General features: G+C 43.2%; 2 protein-coding genes across 6 annotated transcripts in view; both read right to left on the bottom strand.

Moving 5' to 3' along the window:
* The window catches only part of capn5b (calpain 5b), a 32,843-nt gene extending 20,864 nt beyond the window's left edge, over positions 1 to 11,979 (bottom strand). For 3 of the 4 annotated variants that reach the window (XM_069145876.1, XM_069145878.1, XM_069145879.1), the window contains exons 1-2: positions 11,793 to 11,979; positions 2,934 to 3,107 (exon numbers count right to left, since the gene is read on the bottom strand). In XM_069145876.1, coding sequence (XP_069001977.1) covers positions 2,934 to 3,098 — 165 coding nt within the window. In that variant the 5' untranslated portion in view covers positions 3,099 to 3,107; positions 11,793 to 11,979. The remainder of the gene's footprint in view (positions 1 to 2,933; positions 3,108 to 11,792) is intronic. The other variant, XM_069145877.1, reaches the window with a different exon arrangement.
* A 1,678-nt stretch (positions 11,980 to 13,657) lies between these two features.
* LOC138196119 (cullin-5) lies at positions 13,658 to 25,868 on the bottom strand. 2 transcript variants are annotated; one of them, XM_069145873.1, is made up of 19 exons: positions 25,802 to 25,868; positions 23,626 to 23,735; positions 23,423 to 23,522; positions 22,569 to 22,745; positions 22,327 to 22,468; positions 22,021 to 22,166; positions 21,377 to 21,457; positions 20,934 to 21,072; positions 19,482 to 19,612; positions 18,723 to 18,830; positions 18,562 to 18,626; positions 18,284 to 18,416; positions 17,918 to 18,049; positions 17,631 to 17,754; positions 17,109 to 17,284; positions 16,444 to 16,605; positions 16,210 to 16,328; positions 15,563 to 15,686; positions 13,658 to 15,393 (listed from the first exon to the last, which is right to left on the bottom strand). In XM_069145873.1, the coding sequence occupies exons 1-19, from the start codon at positions 25,823 to 25,825 to the stop codon at positions 15,199 to 15,201; spliced, it is 2,388 nt and encodes a 795-aa protein (XP_069001974.1). In that variant the 5' UTR covers positions 25,826 to 25,868; the 3' UTR covers positions 13,658 to 15,198. The 2 variants fall into 2 exon arrangements, with proteins under 2 accessions (XP_069001974.1, XP_069001975.1); XM_069145874.1 differs by having other exon boundaries at positions 13,659 to 15,393; positions 20,979 to 21,072.
* Between the last annotated feature and the right edge of the window lie 1,330 nt (positions 25,869 to 27,198).

The raw sequence follows: 27,198 nt of genomic DNA, 5'->3' as shown, positions 1-27,198 counted from the left end.
TATTTTAAATGAGCTTTTGTCAGGAACTTCATTAATTTTTGATTGTTCCGAACATTTCATTCTCTCGAAGCCGCTCCGGCCCCTAAGTAGTCCGATGTTTAACTTCATTATGGTGCACTCTCCCCTTGAATGAAATACGGCACTGAGGACGAGCTCTCAGGAAGAAACGAAGGACGAGTGTGTTTAAGGTTTCCATCGGTCGTGATGTTGTTTCTTAACTGAGAGAAAAAAAAAAAGATAGTGAAAATCGTGAGCGCTTCTTTGCAAAATCTTTGCTGCTCCGTGCAGAAGAAAGCTCTTTTTTTTTTTTTTTTTGGATGGTTGTAATTTTTGATTTGTTAGTAACTCACTGAAAAACACATATAGCTCCTTTTAGACATTAAAAATTCAAGGTCAAGTCAGCAGCACCGACCTTTCCGTTCTGCAAAACAGGCCCGCTCGCAGCTCCTAAGCTCCCGACATAAAACCGCCGTCAACTGACGACACAAATCGTGTCCTGGTGAAAACGAAAAGGATGCTCCTCCTTGCCTTTTTTTTTTTTTTTTTCTTTCTCCCCTCCTCTTGACTTCTTCCAGTTTTTCAGTCTGCATGAGTGACATCAGCGCAGACCAAAACATATAATCTGTGTGACCCAGTTTCCATGGCGATGCACGCTGGCTGTCGCTGCGGCGGCACACACGAGGCAGAAGGAGGTTACACCATCTAGAACCGCGGCCTGCTGCGCGAAGGGGGAGGAGGGGGGGTTAACGACGGCGGCGGGCGACTCGGCTCGCTAAATCCTGAGGCTCCTGCATCTGATATCATCAGCCACCAGAACGTATATATATATTTATATATACACACAGTACCGGCTCATACTAACGAGAACAGAGGATGATTACAACCGATGTCAGCAGTGAATTATAAATGATTAGTCACACTGGAGGTCATCCAACTCCTATCCTGCAGAGGCACTGATAGCATTCACGTTACAGGTGCAATACACAGCTCACTATTTATGCCCGGCTTCGTTAAATAACACATTTCCGCAGCGGAACATCTGCGCCTCGCCGAGCGACCGGGGGAACACGAGCGTGTTTACGGGTATGCGCTTGAGATTAAACGACTCTGAGCACACGAATAAACAAACCGTGCAGTCGGTGCGGTCCAAGCGTCTCGTATCGGGATACAAATCCAGATCAGACGCTCGTTCGCTCGCACGCACGCACACACACACGCACACACGCACGCACACGCACACACACACGCACACACACGCACACGCACACGCACACACACACACACACACACAATCTGTCTTGGATTTCCCAGGTGACATAAAAGATCAGCGTGTGCTTCGCTGCACGCGGTCCGAGCGATGCACCTGAACCTGTTTAGAAAGCTGCCCAAAAAAAAAAAAAAAAAGTCACGTGAAGAATAATTTCTCCACTTTTTGCTTTTACAATCAACACACAAAACACATTTATGGATTAAAACCCCACAACAAACATCCCTATGAGTGACATCAGAGCAGTGTTTACACTGAACTTTTCCTCTCCCGTAGTGTTTGCTTAGTGTCTTGTTGCCTTGTTCTCCGTGGAGCTGCACGTCTCTGCTCTGTGATTGTCGGCCCCCAACAACAGCTCATGTTTTACATCTCTATGCTGCTCTTTTCTCTCTCTGCTCTCCTCTCACCACCAACCAGTCGAGACAGAAGCTCCGCCCACCTCTGATCATGGTTCTGTTAACTGAAGCTCCGCCCACCTCTGAGCCTGCTTCTGTTAACTGAAGCTCCGCCCACCTCTGAGCCTGCTTCTGTTAACTGAAGCTCCGCCCACCTCTGAGCCTGCTTCTGTTAACTGAAGCTCTGCCCACCTCTGAGCCTGCTTCTGTTAACTGAAGCTCCGCCCACCTGAGCCTGCTCCTGTCGGAGGTTTCTTCTTGTTAAAAGGGAGTTTTCTTTCCCTCTGTTGGAGGTTTTTCTCCCTTAAAGCTGTAAAGTTCGGCTGTAGAGGTCTTTAATGTGTTAAGTGCTGTGGCGCTTTGTGAATATAATTGAATTGAATTTACATGCACTTTTGGATCGGATGTGTTTAAGTTTAAACGAGGGGTTTTTGTATGTAAATGTGGGTCAACCCACGCCGGTACAGAGGGCGACGTTAACACACCTGAAGCTGTTAGCTGCCAAAAAAAAAAAAAAAAACACCAGAATAAGTAACCAACAAAAAAATACAGTTTATCGATGCGGCTAATAACACCTACACACAACACAATGCAAAATGAAAGAATCACTTGTTTTCACAGTTTGTCACGCACGCTGCTCCCTCACCCACACGGATCAAGGCAGAGGTTGAACTGATCAGGGATCAGATAAACACTGCAGCGGCTTGTTGCTTCTTCTGTACGATGGTACGCGTTGGAATCACTGGAGCTCTTTGATAATCATACGGGGAGAAAGAGAACTGATTTCACCTCCTACTCATCAAGGAGTCCGTATTTCTTACACAAGATGGGCTGAATCACCAGATTTTGAATCTTCTCGAATGCTGCTTGGAGGCATTTATACATTGTTTTAGCTCTTGGATATGATCTGAACTATAAACAGGTCATGATGGTGGTGGTTTTTCTTATGTTTTAATTGTTTTCTCACAGGTGGACTAAATCTTTTCTCAGACCATTTTCTCCAGTGTTTGCCAGGTTCATTGGTTTATTGACATAAAAAAAAAAACACACATACCAGTCAGGCACTTAAGTTATTTACCTCCAAATAAACTCTTTTTTTTTTGTGAGGGTTTGGCTGGACTGCAATTCAACAAAAATATAGAAATGTAATCATCATTTCGGAGCGTTGAGTGCCTGGTGATGGTCAGAAACATCGATCAGCTGCTAGAAGCATGGAATCTGAAATCAGTTTGAATCGGCTGAAACTTCAGAAGTGCACAAAACCGACGTACCCGAGGCCTCTTCCAGACGACGCGCCCGATCCGGTTGCCGTGGTGGAAGAGCGAGTCGTCAGCGGCAGGGAAGCGGGGGTCCTCGAAGAGCAGGCCACTCTGCAAGCACTGCCTCTTCAGGGTGGAGTACTGCTGCCCCTCGAAGGCCTTCACTGAAGTGAACATCCTGCAGCCCTGAAGGAGACACACACACACACACACACACACACACACACACACACACACACACACACACACACACACACACAGGTCAGACCAGAGCTTCACATCGTATCCTTACTTCTTCCATCGTTAACTGTCACTCACATATTTTACGGACGCTGTAATTCATCTAAAAAAAAAAAGCTGTCCAAAAAAAAATTCCTGGTTTGTTTCCCTTCTTTTTCTTGATTTTTTTTTTTGGCGGCCCCAAACATCTGCTCTTCCAGCCAGCGGGACTGACAGCCAAATCCAGCCGACTGTAATACCTTTACAGCAAAAAGCTCTCGGTGGAAAACAGAAAGTCGATGTGAGCAGCTGCCTCGAGGACAGCCTGGATTTCTCCGGGTCAAAATGATTAATCTGTCACGTCACTGATATCCTCCGGGGACCCTGATTATCACCGCTATGCGGCCGCGTGAACATCGATCAGCTCGGAGGGGCCGGCGAGTCGGGGCGGGGCCGAGCGGGGACGGAGCTATCGAAGGGATAATCAATACCGAGATAAACCTTTCTACCTGTCGGCTCCTCCGCCACGCATGAGCTACATTATGACTGAGATTACACACCGATAATTACAGCAATGTGGATGCAGTCGATAGTGTCACCACAACGGCGTTTACTCGGACCATTACAACACTGGAAGGTAGAATTATATGCGTGAACGCAGCAGTGCAGAGTGTGCACAGTTAAGGTGGTGGTTAAAACCGGATTCCTCCCCCACACGTCTATCAAATGGAGCCAATCACATACTCACGAAGGCTCCAAAAGTTTATCTTTACTAAACGATGGGGGGGTCCTGTCGCAGGTTTATTAATACAATGAGGGTTATTGCTCAATCTGATCTGATCATTTTCTCTAAACACACACACATTACGCACCATCTTCTCTGAAATCAAATGCAGCACCAATGTTACTGCACTTAGGAGTGGACAATTATTATTATTAAATATTTAAATTAAATAATTTAAAAAAAAAAATCATTTTGATTCTTATTTTCCTTTTTTTTGGAGTGAGCACTATTTGTCGTTTGTGGTTCTTTCTGTGCTTTGTGCATCGTAGCTGAATTTATGTGTACAAAGACGACATACAGCTGAAAAATGGACAAAGAAAGTAAATGTCTTCAAATGTATGTTGGTATGAAAACGAAATAATAATAAAAAAAAAAAAAAAAAAAGTCCTTGTCGTCCAGTTTTTCCTAATTTTTAGTGACAAATCTCAGCTGCTCCTAAACAGAGAACAGAGAAATGTCTGGCTGAAGTTCACCTGAAGTTCATAACATTTATTCAAACTAGTCAAACTCTTTCTAAAAAGTCAGCTGTTAGCTCAGACATCAGAGAAAAGGACCGATGCCGAACTCCACTATAACAATATTTCAATATCATTAAGTTTCAAGCTGCATCCTTTTTTTTTTGGTCCACCGAGGCTAAAAAACAACAACAACTCCTTGAATTTATCTGTCGTATGAAACGGAACAATCAATCAGGAGTCGTGTTCAGTCCAATAACGTCTCTTTTTTTGGCTCCGTTTTGGGCTCCACCGACTACTTAGAAACATCTACTGTTCACAAACTCGTCTGTCAAAAGCCTCTTTTTCTCACCTTTTAAATAGATTATCAACATGAATTAACGCCAGCCGCAGAGATGCAATACAGCTTTTTAGAAAACGGGTTGAACTCTGTTTTATTTCCCTCCACAAGTCTTAAAATTCTTTGTGGCATCGATTCGACAAAACGCCGGAAAGATTTTGATCCATATTGACGACTGTGGTTTTAATGTTTAAAGCCGGTAGAGACAAACAGAAGACCTCTATCAGACGAGACAAATCCACGTACTGCAGATCGATACACGTTTAAACTCCCGAAATGTTCCCGTGAGGTGGTTTTGTGTCGCTCAGCTAAGCCAGGCTAGTTATCTTCCAGCACCACTAGGTCCTCTGTTATTGCCCTTTTGTCTCTGTTATGATTAAACCTCCATTATTTGTGCGATATATCCAGCTCTATATACTATACACAGTCATCTTTAAGTGAAAAAAAATCATTAATTTGCAGGTATATTAGGAAATTTAAGTTTATTTTACAAATAAAGACCTGCTCTGATGTAAATATCTGACATAATAAAGCACGCAACAACACAAAACCAATTTAAAAAAAAAACATCATCTACACGCTGGTGTTATTGCATTATGTAAAATTCCTAATGCATTCCTACCAGCACAGCTCAATATAGCAAGGTAATAAAAAACAAGCCCAGCTCAAGTCTCTGAAAGCCACATTACTCCGGAGCAGCACCGTCAGATGAAGTACTTCTTAATTAGTCTGAGATGACCCGGTCACCTTCCATCGGTGCTCAATGACTTCTAATATCAGGGGGAAAATGAAGTGAACCGAAGATGGAGCGACGCCACGTTGAAAGGACGTCAGGAGCGACACGAAACCCGACTACTGTACCTTTCAAATATCATTAACCTGAAAGGCTTTAAGGACTAACTTCTTCTGACAACCGGAGAAATCGAATCTTTTCAGCAGACCCGCGATGTGTTGAATCCAAAAACCGCCTGCAGAGCGGCTGACCAACAGACAGCTTCTACAAGTTAACCTGCAGCAATTTATGCAGCTTCATCTACAAAGCATTCCCTCATCTCTACGGTCACGTATGATGAAAGGAGGACTCTGTGTAGCAGGACCACGTCAGACAATCCCGGGTGGAGAAAGTCTACAACTGGAGGTCTGAAATTACACCCGGGTTACATCGTTGGCGTTAACTGCAGCCTTTTAGTCTGCTCGGTCTTTGAGCTTAATTAAAGGAAGAAAAAAAGAGAGAAATATCCGGTAAGCTCAATTCAGAGGAATTAACGAGCTCGCCGGCTCCTGAGCGAGTGATGAAGTGAATTCCTGGGGAGGAGGTTGCAGTTGGAAGCTGAATCTGACAGATGGCCTGGTGTCTTGGCTCGTGACTCGATGGGGAAAACCATGCTGTCATCTGGCCTCCGCGGACGGCCAACAGCATCACCTGCAGAGAACGAGTGCCGAGAAGCCGCTGGGCTGTGCGCCTCTAATACCGTGGCAAGCACCGCCGCCACCACCACCACCACCACCACAACAACAACAACAATCACTGCTGTGAATTAAAGCTGACTTTTACGACGAGCTGTCAGAATGATTTCTGATGTCCCCGAATGTTTCACTCTCAACCGGGTTGCGTCGCAGCTGGATGAGCGAGAAACTCAACGTCTTGTGAAGTACGTAAAGTCTGCAGTTCACCAACGGTTACCGACACGGAGACATATTCAGTCCAGTGTTGCTTATTTTTAGCTCTATTTTGGGCTCCACGGCTGCGAGGTCGTCCAATTTTTGGACCGACTTGCTAAAAAAAAAAAAACATCATGTTGAAGCGGATGAGAATAAAAATGAGCTTTTTTGCGGTTAAACAATTTGTGTCTCCAAATTTTTATTTTTTATATTTTTTATATCTCAGACCGACTTTATTACTTTCCAGATTGACAGTCCGGTTCTGCTCTGTTGTAATTATTTATTCATTTCAAAACAAATCTTTTTTAAAAATTATTATTAAGCACACGTCTTATATACATGTATATATATGCAGTATATTTTGGGACGATATGAATGAAAAGTTTTCAGAGTTTGATGCTTCTGTTTTATAAAGAAGTTGCATGAAAATTCAAAACATTGTATTAACAACAGAGCTTACAGAATTTACAGAGTTGTTTTGCAACAACAGTTCAGGATATCACCTAAAATAAATATCTTTAGGGATTCATTTAAAGATGAATTTTCAACAGACTGTGCACAAATTTGTCCTCAAAGTAGACTTGTTTTGTTATTATTTGTAGTACGAAATAAACTTGAAAGCTGAACTTTAAATTGTTTTGTCGCTTGTTACAGAAAAATCAAATCTCTCGTCTCGGTGAACTCTAATTTGACTCGTTTCTCTGAGGGAAACATTTCAAACTCATATTCACAGGTTCACACTGTTAAAGAATTCGTCGAAATAAAAAGATTTCTTTCTCATTGTTTGTGTCTTCTGGAAATCAATAAATGAAATAACTTGCATACTGTCGGTCTTTGCGGTTTTCTAACAGAAGTTTCTTACCGAATTTAACCGCGTGAACAAAGTGACGTCACTTCAGTCGTCTGACATTTGATCATGACAGCTGACATCAGTTCCATTTACATGAGTTTTTCTTAAGTGAAGCTGCAAAACTCTCACCAGTGTATTAGTGCAGCTGGACTACAGACAGATGTTTAAGAAGACGGGATTTAAGACGATTTAAGTCTTCAGCTCTCCTTCAAGTCGGGAAACAAACCAGACGGGACGATATTTGATGGAATCTCAATAAAAACTGTCCACACGACAGGACTGATGGGGCTGCAACAAACCACCGGAGACATGAAGGATTTCATTAGTCATAAAGTGGATAAAAGTGCTCTTTGTGCTCTTTGTCTTTTCTGACATAACAAAAACAGAAGAAAGACGGGCTGCCGCTCCCATCGGTCAATTTAAGTTTTATGTTAAAAGAATGATGGACATTTAAAGATAGACGCTAACGGACCGTGGAGAAAAAAGGGTAACTGGAAGATGTCAAAGCTAAAAGAAAACTAACAAACATGAGAAACAATCTGTTGCTGAGGAGAACCGATGCCGAGGAGGAAGATTGCTGACAGTTTAAGAATCCAACGGCTGACGGACGATGCCGCCCCCCTCCACCAAACAATGGAGTCATGATTCAGAAAATGACAGCTCCTGCACTGCAGAGAGGAGAAGCTGGAGGGAAAGGTTTGTTCAATCGGTGATCAATACTGCGAGGAAGGAGTAGCAGGAAACCCGGCGCCTCCTTTCCAACAGTGACGTGAACACTGTGAGCATAATAATAATAATAATAATAATAATAATAATAACAACAGTGTCTAATGCAGCGTTTAGCAGTGCGTATTAATCATCAGCTACACCACAACTCCAAAGTGTTGATGAGGATGACAAATAATTCATAAAGCTCACTTTTCTGCTCGTTTCTGACTGCGAGCGAAGCTCGACCACTCGTGTTCCTCTGCGTGTTTACTCAGCAGTATTAGAGGCCCGTCGTCGTGTGAGGTTCCAGACTTTTGAGGGAGAAGATGCCGGATGTGGAGCTGCAGGTCTCTGCTCTGTGATTCTCGGCCCACACCAACAGTTCAGGTTTTGGGTCTCTATGCTTTCCTTTTCTCTCTCTGCTCTGTCCTCTCACCTCGAGGCAGAAGCTCGGCCCACCTCTGAGCCTGGTTCTGTTAACAGATGCTCCGCCCACCTCTGAGCCTGGTTCTGTTAACAGATGCTCCGCCCACCTCTGCCCAGGAGCTGCTGGTCAGCAGATGTCAACATTCATCCCACTGAACTGGTGTCGCCGTGGAACTGGCACGGGTATCACACGGTATTGATGATGGCACGGCGGCATCATATTTGAAATGCGTGACTGCTACACCGATGTAGCGCTGACACTTTAAAAAACAAAAGCGTGCCGTGGTAATGTGACACGACGGGAGTCTGTGGAGCGACAACAAGCAGAAGGTAACGCAGAGTTCACGGCAGCTCTCTCAGGAGCACTTACAGACACACCATCTCAGAGTATTGCATATTTATATCGTTTCTATTTGTCCCTAAACTTTATTTAAACCTGCAGCAACCGAGTTTCGACCACAGGGGGGCAGCAGAAACAAGCTGCAAATGCAACACTGACGTTAACGGCTATCGGTTGCCTGTTTAACACATCCAGCAGATGTGACGTAACATCATCTGGTCGAGTTCCTATCCACTTGATGAATTTAGGACCAACAGTTTGATTTCCTTTCAGGTCTGCTTGGCACTCAACTAACTCCTCAAGGGAACTATCTGAATCTTCTGGATGATTAATGCTCCAGTAACGTCTCTATCGATTCATTTTCTAAATTGATCAGTCAAAAAAAGATTGTATAGTATAATATAGTAGAATTCTCACCAGAACATCCTTCAGCACAAGGTTAATTCATCACTGTAATTGGAGACAAAGAAAATTAAATTTTAAGTCATTTCTGGTTTGAAGAAGTACTGGCAGTACCATGGAAAGCATTTATCTAAGTACCACTAAGAGGTAACGGTACAGCACCATGGACAGCTCCTCTGACACAGCACTGAGCAACCAACCTTCTTTTAGACCGGTACAATGGTCAGAAAAACATCCATCTTCTCAGGAAGAAAAGCATCACTGGATAATGATGCACCAGCCTACACAAATGCAGTTTCCTCCGCATACTCCCTGGCAACAACACAGCGAGAGCCTGTTACTAAAACGCTTTTTTTTAATTCTGGGTATAACGTGAACAGTTTGTTGCTCGTGACGCTGGAGCAGTGGTGGAAGGAGTCTTCAGATTGTTTACTGGTCAAAAATACCCCATTACAAGTTCTACGTGAGAAACCCTACTTTGGTAAAAGTACAGAAGTATTAGCAACGAAATGGAGTTTGAATATTACAGGAAAAATGCTGGTTTGGTCTCTGTGAATAAATCTGAGGGGCCGTCTGAGTTTTTGTAAGACATCAGAAGACAAAGAGGTTGGAAACCACCAGTTTCATCTCCTACGACGATTTTGAAAGATTGTTATTTTGTTATTATATTATTATTATTAAAAAGTAGTGAAGCACAAAATTTCCCTCTGATATTTGGTGAAGTATAAAGCAGCATTAAGTGGAAATACTCCAGTAAAGTAGAAGTATCTCCAAAGTTTACTTCCCTACAGTGCTTGAATGAATGTACTAAATCACTTTCCACCACCGCTCTGGAGTTGTAATGCTGATAGTGATGTAGGGCGCTCACGCAGAACTGAACCAACAACCTTTGTTATGTTTTAATCAACATTTACCACTAAAGACCTGTAAGGAACAAAAGTATATCCAGTGGTGACATCCGTCTGTAAACAATGCAGCAGCATAATACAAATTAATGGATGATGTAAATATTAAGAGACGTGTGCATGAATATTTTATAATATAATAATGATACTCTCCTTAAAATAGAACTGGAAATATTACAGTGATTTGTTTGCGGAGAGAGAATGAAGAAAAAAGATTTTTCCCTGCTTGAAATCAGGATGGTAATAGGTCACAGAAGCCGATGCACGCGAAGCAGGAAGGAGGCGGACTGTGGTGAAGATCAGAGATCAGGGAAGAGTGTGTGTTCGGGTGGTGGTGGTGGTGTGTGTATGTATGTGTGTGTGTGTGTGTGTGGGGGGGGGGGTATGATGGGGGGGGGGTGACTGATTGATTGAGTCTGCTTCTGCTGACAGACTGATTCCACTCAGAAGTGAACGGAGAGCAGTAATGCACCAGTATAACAGAGAGAGAGGGAGAGACGGAGTGGGAGAAAGAAAAGAGATGGGAGGGGGGGAGGGACAGAGGGAGGGGTGCACCAGACCATCCTCCATCCACCCCCTCCTTCTCCCCCCCCTCCCCCCCTCCCTCGCCTGCATGAGGGAGGAGGGCTATCCCAGCTTCCCATCCTCCTCCCAGCATCGTGATCTCCTCTCTGCAGTATCTCCTCCTGATGCCAGCGACTGAAGGCTCGGCCATGACATACGACACTTCCACTCCCGAAGTCCACTCAGGTTGGATTCCTTCATCTCCATATTTAAACTCATTACAAATATAAACACGGCGCTCACCCCAAAATACCAGCGTAAACACTATTTCACTTGCAATGGAAATACCATAATAGGTGGTGACGATAAGGTTTTAAGACATTATTTTAATCTCATAAAGTAAACCGAAATATGCCGGTGCATTTTTTTTTTTATAAAGTTGTGTGACGATATAGTTTTTTTTTTTTTTTTAGTCCTAGTGGGAACCCCAACAACAGCTGCTGAGAGTCTCCACCAACTCTAAACTCAGGCGCACACCGTTAATGTGTACTTCTGAAATTATTAATTCACCACTCTGGAGGAAAACAGGCTCCCAGTTTAATATCAGCTGACGGCAAAACTTACAAAAGGCTTTTTGAATTTGGAGATGGAGCCATTTATTGATGACTGATGTTACTATTTGGTCACAATAACAATGAGCTTTGCTCCTGAACTGATGTCCACCCTCAGGGTTACAGCTGTGCATGGTGAATATAAAAACAAATGTGGGAAATATTAAGGAAGCTATGGTGAGAGCCCCACCTTGCCAAACCCAATTAACGCCCCATGTTTTGTACTCAACATGACAACAAGCCCCAGCAGCGCACTGTTACAGACCGCAGAGCGGGATTAGCGGCTCTAAAAAGCTAAGATGTGTGATAAGTGACGCTATTTTTTGCGCTAAGTAAAACGCACAGCCCGTTTCACACCGGCGCAAAACTGGTGGAGGGAGGGGAGGGGGGTCTGGTGGAGGGGGGGGGGGGGTTGATAAACATTTGATCTCACTCCCACCTTCACCTCCCGTAATCGGCTCAGCAACCCCGGACACAGAGGCCACAATAAATCTAACGCCTCCGGTAAGTAAGTAATAGGATCTCGCATCTCCTGAGATTTCCAGAAGCCGTTTCGTGCGCTTCGCCGCCGCCGCCGCCGCCTCTCCATCTCCGGCAGCCCTTCACGAGGCACCTGCCTTGCCCGGGGAAAAGCGGCACGAGCCCGATTCACACAGCACGGTTACCTGAACCGAGGCCTCTCCCGTGGCAACGTGGGGTCTCTCTCCAGTCCTCCTCCTGGGGGGTGGGGGGGCAGGGAGGGGGAGTCCAGCCGGTCCGGCTCTCGCTCTCCGGGGGGGCTGCTGGGATTCCTCACCACGCTCTCTCCCTGGTCCGCTGGCGGAGCTCCTCTCCTCTCCTCTCCTCTCCTCTCTCCTCTCCTCTCCTCTCCTCACCCCGAGCAGCGGCAAGCTGCGGCGAAGCCACAGGAAGTCGTGTTCACCTGGTTTCAAAATAAAACTCAAATTAAACCGTCCAACTTTCCTTCATTGAAAACATTTTTAGAAAGTCTTTAATGTCTGAACGACAGCAAGGATCGGGGCAAAGATCTCTGAGGTGAGGGGGCATGCCAACATGTGTTAGAAAGGATTTTCTGCACATGGCGATGTAAAGATTTGCAATTTAACTTAAAGTTCATTCATCTCCAAGCATTCACTGATATCAGAAAGAAATTTAGCTTTTGTTATACATAAGTTTTAAGCCTCCACATCCTGTGAAAAACGAACAATATGTGCTCTAAGGTTGTTGATATTTTGTTCCTCTGTTCTTCTAACTTTTCCAACACTCAGTTATCATCTACGGTTGACAGTAAAGGAGACCTCTGTCACTACATTAATGAGACTTAATAGTTGGGGTGTTTTCCATGCATTATTTTACAATTGTTTTCTGCAGCAATATTTAAAACAGAATTTTTTTTGGGGGGGGAAATATTTTACAAGAACAAAAGAACAGCTCTGTTTACCAAATAAACTACTAAATGGCAGTTCCACAATCTTCGCTGTAAATTAAGTAATACATTTACCAAAAATGACCTTAAACTGTTGATGTCAAGCTCCCATCACATCTAGGGTCGACTTTAGCTTCTTTCGGCTCGTTGTTTTGGTTGTTCTATCCAGCCACTTCAAAGTTACTTACATTTTCCAGGTGTCCCGAAACACAACTCCATATTCATGTGAGCACCGACGTCTGTTGGACATGTGAAAGAGAACGGGATCGTTTGCCAACAAGTTCGTGAGCTTGTTACGCGCTGACGGCAGCTGCCCTGCAGTGGCCACAAATATTTCAGTTTAAGTTACATAAAAACGCCTACTGCGGGATTCAAAATGGCAAATAAGGTATTTTTGGAACATCATTTTCATGATTTTAAAAGCATTTTGTATATGATTTAGTCGTATCCATGGATGTGTTGCAGGATTTAAATAAGATCACTTAATATGCCCTACAAACTGCCTCTGGCGAGCTTCTTGGTCCATTTTATTTTGAAGGAAAAAAACAGGAAGTGGTATATTTTCTTTGCCTGAACGTGACAGTGGTCCTCACCTCAAACGTGAGAGGAGGTTGCGCGAGGGGTGGGGGGGGGGGGGGGGGGGCGTTACTGCACACACTGCGCATGCGCTCAACTAACAGGCCTGCCGTAATCCCCTTTTGTCACAAATAACAAGATGCAATATGCCGTAATTAAGAAAACTATCCGCCTAATTGCAGCCTTCCGGTTGTGTTAATCTGTATTTATGCAGCACCTGAAAACATATAGCTGGAAAATAAACTCCAGCCAGCTTTATTTTATATATAAACTGAGAAATAAAAACGGTATTGCCACACAGCACAGTATCTGATAAAAGCATAACATAAGAAAACGTGTTTAACTAAAACGTATTTAATATTTTAATAATGTTCCTGATCTGACAGTTAATGTGCATATTATTATTATTTGTGCTGGGCTTTACAATACTTTAAATACAGCTGTGTAACCCTTCATAAATTAATAAACTACATGTTGTAATTGTAAAACAAATGGGACTAACTTTGACTATATAACCAAATTTAATTTATGATTTAAAAAAAAAGTGGTTTCAATCATTTTAAAGCTAAATAAACATGTGACTCAAGTATGTAATTATCTCTTTTTTGCTGTCAATCTGCAAGGAACCCAAATAACTCCGTGCAGACACACTTAACCAAATGTATATGATTAGGTTTTGAAGATATTGATATTATTAGTCCCTTCTTCATGTAAGACTTTTGTAAACAACTATTCTGTAAAGAAAATAAATCAATAAGTGCTGTATATAAATGCGTGAAATACATGCAATGTAAACCGGGTCAGCCTTGGAGCTTCCCATTTACAATCAACACCATATTGGGTCCAAAAAATGGGCTATCAATCAAAATGTAAAAGCGATGCATTTACAAGAAAAAGACTTGCTCTGGCGCCATCTACTGTTCAGACACCGCTGTTTTTATGCTGCTGTTGCCTCCATTAAAGGATGTATGGTTTATCTACGGGGGAGGGAAGTCCACCACAAGACTTTGAAACATTTTCTGATGAATGACAAGCCTGCATGTTGTTTTTTTTTTTTTTTTAATAATAAGGTGCTGTTTATTTAATCATTTCATTATTCACATCTCATGGTACACTCTCTTATAGCTCTGAATTGTAGTACTGTTTACCACGTGTAATACTGACCTCGGCCTGCTCCTCCCAGGGCTTCCTGCGGAGGAGAGAGGACTGTCGCGAACACAAGCTGAGCTCCCGGTCCAGCTCCTCCTCTGCCCCTGGGTCCATCTGGAACAGGGACTCTTGATTCTGGATTATAGCACTACGCTAAATTAACCCCCACCTTCTGGTTTGTTTTACCCAGGGACAGAGGCTCTACGCTGATTCGCTCCTGCAGACTGTCAAGTGCTCCTCCGGCGTTTTTTTATTTTTTTTATTTAATGCACTCTGAATGTCCGGATTAAGTGTTTGATCACTTTAACTGCGACTGCAGGGAGTCACGACAGCGTCAGGAACCCACCACCCCACATAAAACCGACTAGCCGAGGTTCTAGCAGCGTCACCTTTGAGGGGAGAGAGGGCGGCATTTTTGTGTGTTTTTTGTTCAAGTTCAGACGGCGTGGATTCGACATGGAATTAAAAACCCGGCACGTGGACATTTAGAGTTCCTCAGCGTTTCCTGCCAGCATGCCTTTTAGACCTGCACGAGCACTGAGCAGGAGTGTTGCAGTAGCTGCCCAGATGACACGTCATGGCATTTAAAAAACAAAACAAACAACTAACAGCCTCATCTGGACAGCGAAGGAAACGCTCTTCAGCTAAAAACAGTTATGACCACTTGGTGCAGACTCCCACTGCGTTAGCTTTTTTTTTTTTCTTTGTACAACTTTAAGGCAGGAAGTTCCACTTTGTTTTTGTTAAATAGGTCTCAGTCTTAAATTCATGCCTCCCTGCACACGAATGGATTTTTTTTTTTTTTTTTTTTTTTTTTAAATAGAGGACGGGGGGGAGCCTGGAAGTATTCTAGTGTCCATCAGGCCGGATCCACTGAAACCAAAAGTCAACACGAGTCGTCCCTAATGTGCTGTGCGGTGCTACGCCATGTAGATGAAGGTGTTTATATCCGTCTCATCCCGCTTTATATACTTGTGATCTATGAGCCACTCGATCTGCTCCTTGATCATCTTCTTCTGTGGTAAAAACATGTTCTTTAGGATCTCCACCAGCTCCGTCTGCAGCTGGGCGTTGTTGATGCGCTTCCTCATCTTCATGATCTGGATTATGGCCTCCTGCAGGTGAGAAACGGGAAGACAGGTGTAGAAAAAAAAAAAAACAGTACAAAAAGCACGTTGTGAGACAGGTGGATTACACTTGTGATTGTTCACAGTGGGCGGTGTTACGCAACAGAGGAGAGAGCTGCGGCGTCTCCACCTGCGTGCTGCCGGCTTCCCTCCGTACCTGTGTTCTTAGTATCCTGAGCTGGACGATGCCCTCGTTCTCCTCCTCTCTCATTCGCTCCGTGGTGAGCTGCAGCCGTCCGATCAGGTTAATCTTACCCCTTTTCTGAACTTTGGAGTTCTTTCTGTGAAGTTGAATATAAACAAACATTTTTTTAAAATGCCCCGGGTCAGCATAAAGGGTCAACAGTTATTAAATCTACAGTATACGTCGGTGTAAATGTGAAATTCTCCTCATTTTAAAGGGCAGAAAAACGTCAAATAACAGCAAGAAATCCCTGCAGTCCTAAATCAGGCCCTATGACGAGGATAGTGTTGATGTTTATGTCGTATACAAATAAAATTGGCCCATAATTTGAAGTTAACAGAAGAATCTCACATCTATAGACTATGTTTTGGCTCCCAACGACGAAGCACTGCAAAAAAAAAAAACACTGCTGACCAATTTAACCTACAATGGTGCATGTTTTACCTTTAATTAGACTAATTATTGAAGGTGAAGTGTCCAAACTGCCCATTTAAGTTTCTTCCATTATTCCATTTCTGGCAAAACCAGCAGTGGACCTTTAAACTGAGTAGTAAAAGCCAACAAGGACTGCGAAGAAGAGAGAGAGAGGCACGTTAAAACGTGACTTTGAAGCTCCTTACATGAGAGAAAACTCCTGGTTGACGTAGAACAGAGTTCCTTCTGTGAAGTCTTTGGGCGACGACACCACCGGGTCATACGACAGCACCTGCCGCTTCAGTTTGGGAAACGCCACCAGAGACTGGGAGCACGGAGAAAAGTAGATTAAAAAAACAAAACATCGGCTTTAGAAACACTGAACGCCGACGGCACTGCAGTTCTTCGTCAGCGTCGTGTTTTTTCCCGCCGGTCTTTACCCAGAGAGTGCGTCGCAGCTCGGCGTCGGGCAGCTCCGTGGCTAACTTGAGGTTCTCGAAGCTGATCCGCTCCCTCGGCCGCTGGTTCCAGGCAAACAGCACGGCCAGCTGGAACGTGGTCACCTCCAGGTCGTACTGACCCACCTCGTTCTTGAAGGTAATCTGGGGACAGGAAGGACATTTTGGTTGGTCGGTTTCCGCTTTAGTTCAGGCCTCTCCCGTAGTGTTTGCTCATTGTCTTGTTGCCTCTCCGTTCAGTTTCCTTGCTCTTTCTTTTTGCAGACGTCTCCGGTCGTGGAGCTGCACGTCTCTGCTCTGTGATTGTCGGCCTCCACCAACAGTTCATGTTTTGGATCTCTATGCTGTCCTTTTCTCTCTCTGCTCTCCGAAAGAGTTTTTCTTTCCCTCCGTTGAAGGTTTTTTCTTAAAGAGGAGTGTTTCCCTCCTTTATGCTGTAAAGTTCTGCTGTAAAGGACTTCAATGTGTTAAGTGCCATGAAATAACCCGTGTTGTGATGTGGCGCTTTGTAAATAAAATTGAGTTGAATTGAAAGCAGCTGATCACATGAACCCCAACCACAGAAGTTTGCAGTATGACTTAACCGTGAGCTTTCTCAGTAAGAAGCGGTATTTGTTTTTTCCGTGCAGGTTTTTATTCCCACTCACGATGCCGTTGGACATGAGGTGATGCCAGTGCAGCTTCCTGCCGCTGTGGTTCTTCTTGTAGAAGTCTTCTACCTCGGGTATCAAGTCTTCCAGTTCTGTAGGCAGAGACACGAAAACCTTCTCGCTGCTCCTCGACCAGGCGCCGGCGTTCAGGATCTTTATGTTGACAGAGTCGGCTGCAGAGGAAGCACACGTGCACATCTCAGACTGGAAGCAGGTTGGAATATGTCGTAATACGAATATTAAAGCTCTGATTCCTTGTTATAAATACAAAAAAATGTATTGTGTACAATAGTATATAAATCAAAGACGTGGTTTGACATTTTAGGTAACCTGCTTATTCCATTTCAAAGATATGTAGTTTATATGAAGTAAAAACAGGAAAAAAATTGCAAATATTTACATATATACAATATTTATAACGTGTTGTTTCCCAAAATATCGAACTATTCCATCGTTTAAGACATTTAATATACCAAACACTTCCTGGTTGCAGCTGCTCCGACGTGACGAGGAGTTTACCTGGTAAAGCCAGCTTGTTGTGTTTATGCATCTCTTTGAACGACTGGTTGAGATCCTCCGACACCTTGATGTCCTGGAACATCCTCGCCAGCTTGTTGACATAGTCAGCCGGCATTCCTACTTCCTGTTAGGAGCAGTGACATCACAGATCGTCATTCGTGTCATTGGCAGCTCACAAAAAAAACCAAAAAAAAGAAGGAAAATTTCTCAAAGAAATGAGTCAACGTGATTCTGTCTGTGAGGATTTGTTGGTAAATTGAGTGTAAATAAAGGAAACCACTTCCTACCCTGAGCCACTCCACCATGTTCTCCTCGATCTCGCTGTCGGCCGAGATGTCCAGGATGAGCCGCCGGGTCAGGTGGGCTTTGTGGTAGCGCATGAACACGTCTTTGTTCTGGACGTACTTCAGCACTAAAAGCTTAAAAAAAAAAAAAAAAAAAAAAAAAAAAAAAAAAGGACACGGGTGGTTAAAAAATAAAGTTAAAAATTCAACAGACTGGAACTTTCTGAGTTGTGTCGGGCAGCTGCGTCTCCACATGATGACTTACTATTGAAAAAAAAGAAAAAAAAAGAAAACGCTGAATCCAATAATCAAGAATTCAAAAGACAGTCGGGATGCCGTGCGATAACCCCAACGTTCCCTGAGACGTACCACTTCCTTGAGCTTGGCCTCGATCTCCTCCGAGGTGAGCTTCTTGCTCAGCGGCGTCTTCCTCAGCAGCATGTCGCAGTAGTTGGCCAGCAGCTCTGGACACTTGGACTCCGGCTGAGTTTTCAGTCCGACCCTGCAGGCGAGAGAGCGAGAGAGCGAGAGAGAGAGAGAGAGAGAGAGAGAGAGAGAGAGAGAGAGAGACGAGCGCTGTCAGACCACGGCGGCCTTTTTTGAATCCGAGGACAAATGTAGATTTTCGTGCATGTAGCTCGTCTTACCCTTTCTGTTTCAAAGGAAGCTCCAATTTAAATATAGTGGCATCATTCACGACGGCTTTATACGCCTGCAAAGAGGGTTCGAGAAGGAGTTAAGAAGCCGATCCGTCGTGTGGACCTCACATACGTTAATGGAAGGAGCGGTCGCTGAAAGTCGGACTCACTTTGTCTCGAGCTGTCAGGAAGCGCGGGTCGTCCTGAAAGGCGTCTTTCACCAGTCGACTGAAGCGGTTGAACAAGGTGAGCAGCTGCTCCACGTACTTCTCCGAGTCCTGTAACACAGAACAGGAGGAGCGATCAATCACCGCGGTCAGTGGAGGAGTTCATACTTATAATAATAATCTCTAAAGTCTTCGTCAGCTGACCTGTGAGACCGGGGTGAAAGACTCACGAAGAAAAGAAAACAGCAGGCGGACTTTGAGTTAAGTTCATTTAGTCAAATTAATCTTCAGGTCTAAAAATATCAGTTTAATCAGAACCAGAGGAAAGCTGCGAAGAGTTGTTTTACAATTTACGATATCAACGATACTCAGCTATCAAAACAAGCCCTTATTGTCCTTCTTTGTGTAAAAAAAAAAAAAGTATAATATGCAGGAAAGATTACAATTTTAAAAGCTAAATCCTGATTTAAAAAAAAACACTTCGCTCATCTAATGTTTGGGTGAAAGTGGTTGAGACATGAAATAAAAGTCATGGATTAGTTGGATTTGCTAAAAGTATTGATTATATGTATAAACATGGACATGTAATGCTGAGAATCACCTGAAATAATGAGCTAATATTAAGCTAAATCTGCCTGATTGTCGTTCCTACACTGTTGAACTTTGTAGAAAAGGTGATTCCATGTCCTTTCACCGCTCTGTTTTTTTGTACATGACAGAAATGATGTCCAAAAACCGTCGACAATAAGCCCCGCCACTCACAGAGGTGATGGTCTCCGCCGAGGCCACCATGTCGGCCAGGCCGGCGCTCATGATGTGCTCCTCCAGGTCCTTCAGCATGGGGTCGATGCCACTCGGCACTTTGTCCATCAGAGAGAACATCAGATGCAGCTCTGTGATGGGAGGGAGAAGGAAACATCGGTACTTTCTGGGTGTTCACCGGTGGATCGGCTAACAGATAGATTACAAAACCCTTAAACACGACCGAATGTAAGAAACCGAGCAAGTCTTTAAACTCTGGTTGTTACTTGTGATATTTCATAGATTGAACTTTTAATTAAAAGAAATCAGCGCGTCTTAAAAATCGTGAGAAATAATCAAGATTCAGTCTCAGTGCAACCAGACTTGTCTCTCAGCGTAGCAACAGAAGTGGAAGCAGAGCCTGATGTCACATACTGAATACTAAAGCTTTCATTTGGCAGCTGCATTAAGAAAAAAAAAAGAAAAGAAAAGTCGGCTGTTTTAAAATCCATTACTGTGGATGCCCCTTCGTCCATTTGTTAAATCAGACTGCAGAGACTTGAACGCACACACGCACACACTCGCAGTGAAAATGCTGACGGGCGGTTAATGCAGCCCAGAATCAGATCGGAGGTCTCGATTATACACGTTTCATTCGACTTAATTGTGTTCTTAAAGGACTCGTGTGTAAGATTCAGATGGATCTACTGGCAGTAATGGAATATATCTTATTTTTATTAGTGTGTAATGACACGAAACTAAGATTCATTGTGCTTTTGTGACTTTATATCTTCATATCTACACGAGGAGCAGGTCCTCTTCGTGAAGCCTGCCGTGTTTCTACTGGAGCCCAGAAGGGACAAACCAAACTCTGCATCCTGCGGAGGTCCTTTTGTGAATATTGCGTGGCGAAAAATGTGAAGTTTTATTTTTTGCACCGCAATTTAAAGGCATTAACAGATCACAGTCTGTATTTCAATATTATATATCTAAATCCCAAGTTTCTGCTGCGGTGAATATTCATTCAGATGCTGCACTTGCAGTCGGTATAAAGAGAAAGGAGCTCATTTATTATGACATTTTACGATGAATCGTGAAAAATTTGTAGGAGCTCACTTTAAGACATCTGACTGGATTTAAAGCACGTGTTCATTTAAACTGAACTCCAAGTGGAGGAAAGAAAATGTTTGACAATAACAAAAGCCACCGATGAAAAAAAAATCTAACTTCACGGGTAGTGAATTATATGTATATATATATATATATATATATATTAATGGAGCTGTTTGGTGGATAAACGGGCCAAATCAATAGACCCGATTCAGACTAACTTCCAGCTCACACCTGTCTTCTTTGTCTCACATCAGAAAATATCAGACATCAATACTCCTCAACTCAGAGGAGTGACAGCAACACACAGTGACGTACTACAAAAGGGGGAGGTTTGGTCAGGGTCTATTTCCCGGTGCAAACCTGTGCTGGCTGAGCCTTTGGCGGGAGCAGTCCTGCCGTACTCACTCTCTGTCTCATTTCGTTTGATCATGCCGGGACACTCGGCTAAGATGGTCTCCTTGAACGACGTTACGAGAGCATTGACGCAACACTCCATGAGCTGAGGAGACAAACAGAAGGAAAAGAAAAACAAAAACAAATACAAGCTGTTGTTTATGAACAAACATGTGTAAATATGTGTTTTTATTTGTAGACATATAAGTGCAATGGTGTTGAAACAGGACAATATTAATTGTGTGCCCTTATGAAAATAAGTATTAAAAATCAAAAAGGAAAAGTCTGAAATTCTAAAAATGTCTAAATTTGGAGATCGGAAGAAAATTACAAAAAAAAAATGTATGTAATGAAAGAAGCTTTGTGATGTCATTGAATGGTGTGACTGACTTCACAGCGGTTATACTCACTGCTTGTACAGAGTTGCAGTCACGTCTCGTCTCCAGGTATCGCAGCGCGCGTTTCTCCTCTTCCCTCAGCTTCGAATCCGCCTGGTGAACACACACACTTACACACAGTCATTTCACATCAACTCGAGTAGCGCTGCTCGCTGCAGAGTGGAGTTGACTTTGTCCAGAGGTGTTACGGTGAAACAACCACCGGGACCGCATCCAGCTGCATCCAACACCTCTATAGTGAGCAGCCTCTTTAAAAAAAACAACAACAAAAAAACTGTCCCCAGCTTGTCTCGGGGGAAACCTGACGGTAAACATCTACAGTTTTACTCTACAAAAGTCCTCCAGAATAAGAAAAAAAGAAAAAAGCCTCCGGAGGGAGATGAAAGAGAAGCCGAGTCGCCCCCGAAGCTGCAGAGACGGACCGACGCCGCCTTACAGCAAGAAACACAAACTATCGCCGCCGTAGGAAGCTGCGATCGTTCCTGATCGTTTCGGTGTCACGCCGAGCTCAAACAGACACCGCTGCTTTGTTTGGGTCAGAGGTGCCGAGAAGAGGCCTCGGCAGCGGGTCCCGCTGGGTCTGACTGTTTTCTGGGTGCAAAGGAGATCCCTGAGCAAACACCCTCTCTGGGTCCGCGACACGTCCGCGTACTCACGTATTTCATGTAGTTCTGGACCCCGTTCTGCTGCAGGTAGGCCGGCGCCTGCGTTCTGTAGAACCTCTCGGTAGAGTCCATGTACGCCTTCTCAAAGTTGTCCCTGTAGATCTGCAGCTTGTCCTCGGGGTTGGAGCACAGGTTCACTGCTCACAGAACAAAGAACAACATCGCGCACTGAAATATGGACGTTCTCAGCAAAGACCCAAAAGTCTGGTTCAAGATTTAGATCCAGAAATCCAGAAAAACGTCCACACGCGATTTCCCTCTTCGACCTCTCAGATTTCAGCTCAGCGTTTTTCTCACCGTAGGATTCTCGCACTCCGATGACCAGCTGCGAGTCGAAGGCCTCTCCCAGCCGCTCGGCGTGCACCAGCTTCATGGCGCTGTCCTGTAGCCTGTTTTTGATGTTGGAGAAGATGGACTCGTTCCACGTGTCCAGCATGAGCTGCGGCGGCCGCAAGCGAGGACAGAGGAAGTCGTATCAATCCCATGTATGTTACGCACGCAGATGCTGCTTTGAGGCTAGAGAAGGAAATAAAACTCACCTTGCGCACGATGCTGTCCTCCACGTTGGACTTCTTGTTGCTTCCCTGCTTGCCCATCAGAGTGATCTCCAGCTGGCAGAACGGTTTGGGCAGGATGTCACACTGCGTGAAGAACTTCCTCCACTCCACGATGTAGGCCTTCAGCAACGCTGTGTCATCCTGGTGACTCAGCACCCGCTTGGAAAAGGGCGAGAAACACAAGACGGGGTCGATTACATCCGGCAGAAGTTCAGGTTAGATACGCCTCGAAACTCCTGCGAAGGTTTCATATTTTAAACATTTTCTGGTGTCAAAAAAACAAAAAACAAAAACCCCCCATTAATATAGTTTAAATGGCTTCTCTCTGGAGCTCTACCAACAGCAGGTAGTGGTATCAATGACTCTCTCTTCTGATTGGCTGATTTGTTCTGTGACGCACGCGCACACAAACACGCACGGCCAATCAAAGGTTTTCTTCAGTTCAGTTGACTCGCGTTCACAACAAACCACATGTGGAGGACTGCGTGGAGACATAGTTGGGGGGGGGGGGGTGATTAAGACATAAAATAACTTCCAGAAGATGCCTGGCTTTCAGAATAAAACGTTTATAAATCTTTGGTATATTGTCAAATAAAGAAGTAGGAAGTCGTCGTTTGATGGCGGCTCTCAAGTGCTTGAGCTCAATGGAGAGAAATACATCAAGAGTCTTTCTCTGTGAAGGCGACACTCGCCAGTTAACCACAATCACACGCTGGCGAAAGCAGCGACTTCACGAGCTTTTCTGGGTGTTACTCGGTTATGTAACGACGAGGCCGAACCGTGAAGTGGACTTGTCCTTTCAGGGGGACGGAAACGAAGAAGAATAAAAGTCTTACTGCCTGTGCTTGTTTGATGAAATCTAAGATGTCCTCTTTGAGGGCCTGGTGGATCTTCGCTGGACCTTTGTCGTCCCACAGACACACGGCGTGGACGTCTCTGCGGGAACAAACGAAAGAGGCGACAGGATGATTACCCACCCTCCATTCACCTGGTTGTTAAAAAAGTGGGAGCTGAAAGCAGGAAGTCGCGGCAGACGTACGAGAACAGGTCGAACCACTGTTGTTTGGTGACGGACTCCTGCCGCAGGAGCTTCAGCACGATGGGACGCATCAGGTCCCATTTGTCCTCAAACTGAAGGGAGCCTTTGTTCTGGAAACGCACAGGAGAGACAAGTGAATCCACAGGAGTCAAACTGCTCATTGAAGTAGTGAGACTGATGATAATAAAGAAAAAAAAAAAGTTCCAGTTGTGCTTTCTTTGAATTTTAATTATTATTATTTATTTATTTTTTAACGTGGAAGTAAGAAACTTAAGAAATTCAGATTCCTCCATAAAGAGAACAAAAATCTCACTGAATAAGGATGAAAATGTGGTGAATCACATGCTCGGTCACCAGATCGCAATCAAGCTCAACACCTGGGGGGAGATTTCAGAGGGGAAACGCCACAAAACACCACATATAGAAATGTCTTTCAGAAATATGTCTGAGACTGTGAGAGGAGTATTGCGGCTAATTGTGGTGGAGAATATGGAGAGAGATTGGGGAGATTTTTTTTAAAGCAAAAATGCTCAAAATAAACCAACAAAATCCAGTTTCAGCATGTTCCCCATCAGACCTTCTGGTTAGTCATAACAGGAAAAGTAGAGTTGTAATTAATAACAATAAAAAAAATAAAAAAAACTTTTAAAAAAAACTGCCACTGTTGTTCAGTGAGTTTAAGGGCTGAAACTTTAACGATTATTTTCATTATCAATTAACCTGCTGATCATGTTGTCAATGAATCCATTATTATTGTTATTATTATTATTATTATGTCTAAAAATGTCAAATGACACAAAAAAAATAAAATTCAGATGTCCTGATTTGTCGGACCAACAGCCCCAAAGATACTCAGTTTACTATCATGTACACAAAGAAAAAACATCAAATCCTCTAATTTAAGAAACTGGAAACCAAATTATTTTAAACAGTTTTAGATTAAAACCTCATTATTAAATTATCAAGTATCTTCTGAATTATTTTCTGTCGATCTATTAGACGCTGCAGCCCGTTAGTGAGACCGGACAATCATAAATAAAAAATAACTTTTGCTTTTTTTTCAAAACAACAAAGTCCTGTTGTGTTAGAAACTGAATATCTGCGTTTTAGACTATTTATCAACAAAAAGATGAATTATTTTAATTCAGGAAATACTTAATTCATGATACAAAACAACTCTTAGGTGCAGCCTAATAAAAGTCAAACATTTAGAAATATGTCAGCGTTGAAGTCCGTTTGAGTTACAATCCAACGAAATAAACTTTATTTAATCAGATAAAACAGACAAAGTTTTCCTTTGGAGTTGGAAGAAGGTCAAATTCACCGATCTCCGGTAGAAAAACAACTTTTTTTTCTCCAGCTCAGTCCTTTAAAATGCATATTACTTATTTTATATTTTAACTTAATGCACATTTGATCTGTTTCTCATGCATCTCATTTATTTTCCTTTAGATCTGTTTTTCTGTGAAACGCTGCAGGTGATTTTCTTTGAGCTGCATTTCATATAGGAAAGGTAAAGTTTATTATTGTTATGATTATGATGATGTAGTATTTTTGAGTGGAGGTACTTTATGAATACTTCTTGCAGCACAGTAACACACTCTGCTTTGACTCGTGTCACTTCCTATAACTGGTATCCAGCTTTAAGCCTGTAAACTCCTGGCTGCCACCTCCCCACTGACGGTAGGACTGAATTGGAAACAGGGGGGGGGGGCTGAGGTTGGCTGACGGAGACAGGAGCAGGAGCAGCAGGAGCAGCAGGAGGAGGAGGAGGAGGAGGAGGAGCAGCTCCTGGCAGCCTTCAGCAGGTCCAAGGAGGTGCTGCAGGTTTCTGAGCCACTGACTGACAGCTGATGTGAAACAGGTAGCCGTGGACACGTTGAGGTGACTCTCCACCACCTCCTCCTCCCACCTCCTCCCACCTCCTCCTCTCTGATCCGCTTCCCCTTCACTGTGCTGCAGCTGCTCTTGTTGTAGCCAGCCAGCTAAATCACTGATAAGCAGCTAATGTTAGCCAGATGCAACTTCCCTGCTCCCAGCTGAAGTCAACGCTGACGGCGCGGACGCGGCGTGCCGTCCCTTCAGCTCGGAGGTAAACGCCGACATCGCACGACGCAAATGACAAGCGCCGCGGCCGGCGTTAAATGCAAAATAATTGAATTGAAGTGGGTCCTACCTTTAGCAAATTAGACGTCGCCATGTTCCCTCAACTTATCCTCTCGTAAAATCTCGCGTGAACTCCGAGACGCCTGAAGATGAACCTGATCACATCACCAACGCTCTCGGAGTTGAGTTCAAATAATGACAGATAAATAAGAAATAGTTGTACGTCATCGTAAATTGTTTTTTTATTTTATTTTATTTTATTTTTTAAATGACGCATTTAACCGTTTAAAACAATTCTGTGAATTATTGACCGTTAATATATTTATGTTTTCTTTATTTCCTCTGTAAAATGACCTTCAGTCAACCAAACATACACTCTTTAAAACCATTTCATCTAAGATGTAATTTCATTTTAATTTGTAATATCATGTAGCCTACTGCTTTGCCCATGTTTAACTTCTGGCCTGGTCTTGTACTCACAATTTTCTAAATATGTTTCACGTTATTATTCCTAAATGTTCTGTTATTTACACGGTTTACTCATGTGCTCTACAAATTTAAGGAAATATTGGCCTACTTATTCTATTTAACTTACTTTGTACCTCTACGCCAAAAAATGTCAAAGGAATATACTGTAAATCCATTCTTACTTCACTACGTTTATTTGAGATTTATTACTTTCCTTTCAGATTATGATTTTACATGAAAACATGGCACATTTATTTAATATTATTATTATTTAGTGTACCCTATTAAAAGCATCTAAATTGGTCTCCTTTTGGTGATTTTAAGGAAACCTTGTAGATATTCCCTGCTCTTTATTTTGCATCTTCTTTTTCTTGTTTTGTGGGTTGTTAGGGAGCAAAATATTTTCTTCTTTTGATCTGAACTCAGCTTTTCTCCTCCAGTTTGTAAGAGCTGATTTTAGCTGATTTATTGCTGTTATTTCCTTTTTTGCTGCCACATTTAAGGTTTTTCAGCAGCCCTTTTTTTTTTTTTTTTTACCTATTTACAAAGATTTTGGATATGTCACTCCCTTTGTCCCGAGACATGAAATCAAGGTCATAATAAAAAAAAAAAAAAATGTTTTGTTATGTTTCCGTGATTTATTTGGTACCACATTAATTCTATGTTAAATGTTGGGGTGCTGTTGCTTTTATGCTTTACAGAAGTGTACTCTTAAAAGATCTTATCTGAAACAACTCCGCGCTTCCAGTGTTTGAACGAATAATCTGTCTTTAAATGACCTTTAGTCCACTTTAAACTTCGGAGGGAACATTTTTTACCGCTTACGGCACACTGAGAGTTGAAATTGAATCTTCAGGAGGGCAGCTATTGTTTCAGTTCCAGTAACGTGTTTGTTATCATTCTCTCTCTGTCTGATAATCTTGGTGAAATGCTTTTCCCACGTAAGCATGAGGAATTTAACCTTCACATAAGAAAAACAAGGGCGGTTTTGATAATCTG

This window comes from Embiotoca jacksoni, unplaced genomic scaffold, assembly GCF_022577435.1.
Source record: "Embiotoca jacksoni isolate LCO1_2020_lvr unplaced genomic scaffold, fEmbJac1.0.p SCAF_13, whole genome shotgun sequence".
In the NCBI taxonomy this organism is placed as follows: domain Eukaryota; kingdom Metazoa; phylum Chordata; class Actinopteri; family Embiotocidae; genus Embiotoca; species Embiotoca jacksoni.
The sequence above is the reverse complement of the archived record's forward strand: the minus strand, read 5'-3'. Positions and strand labels throughout refer to the sequence as shown.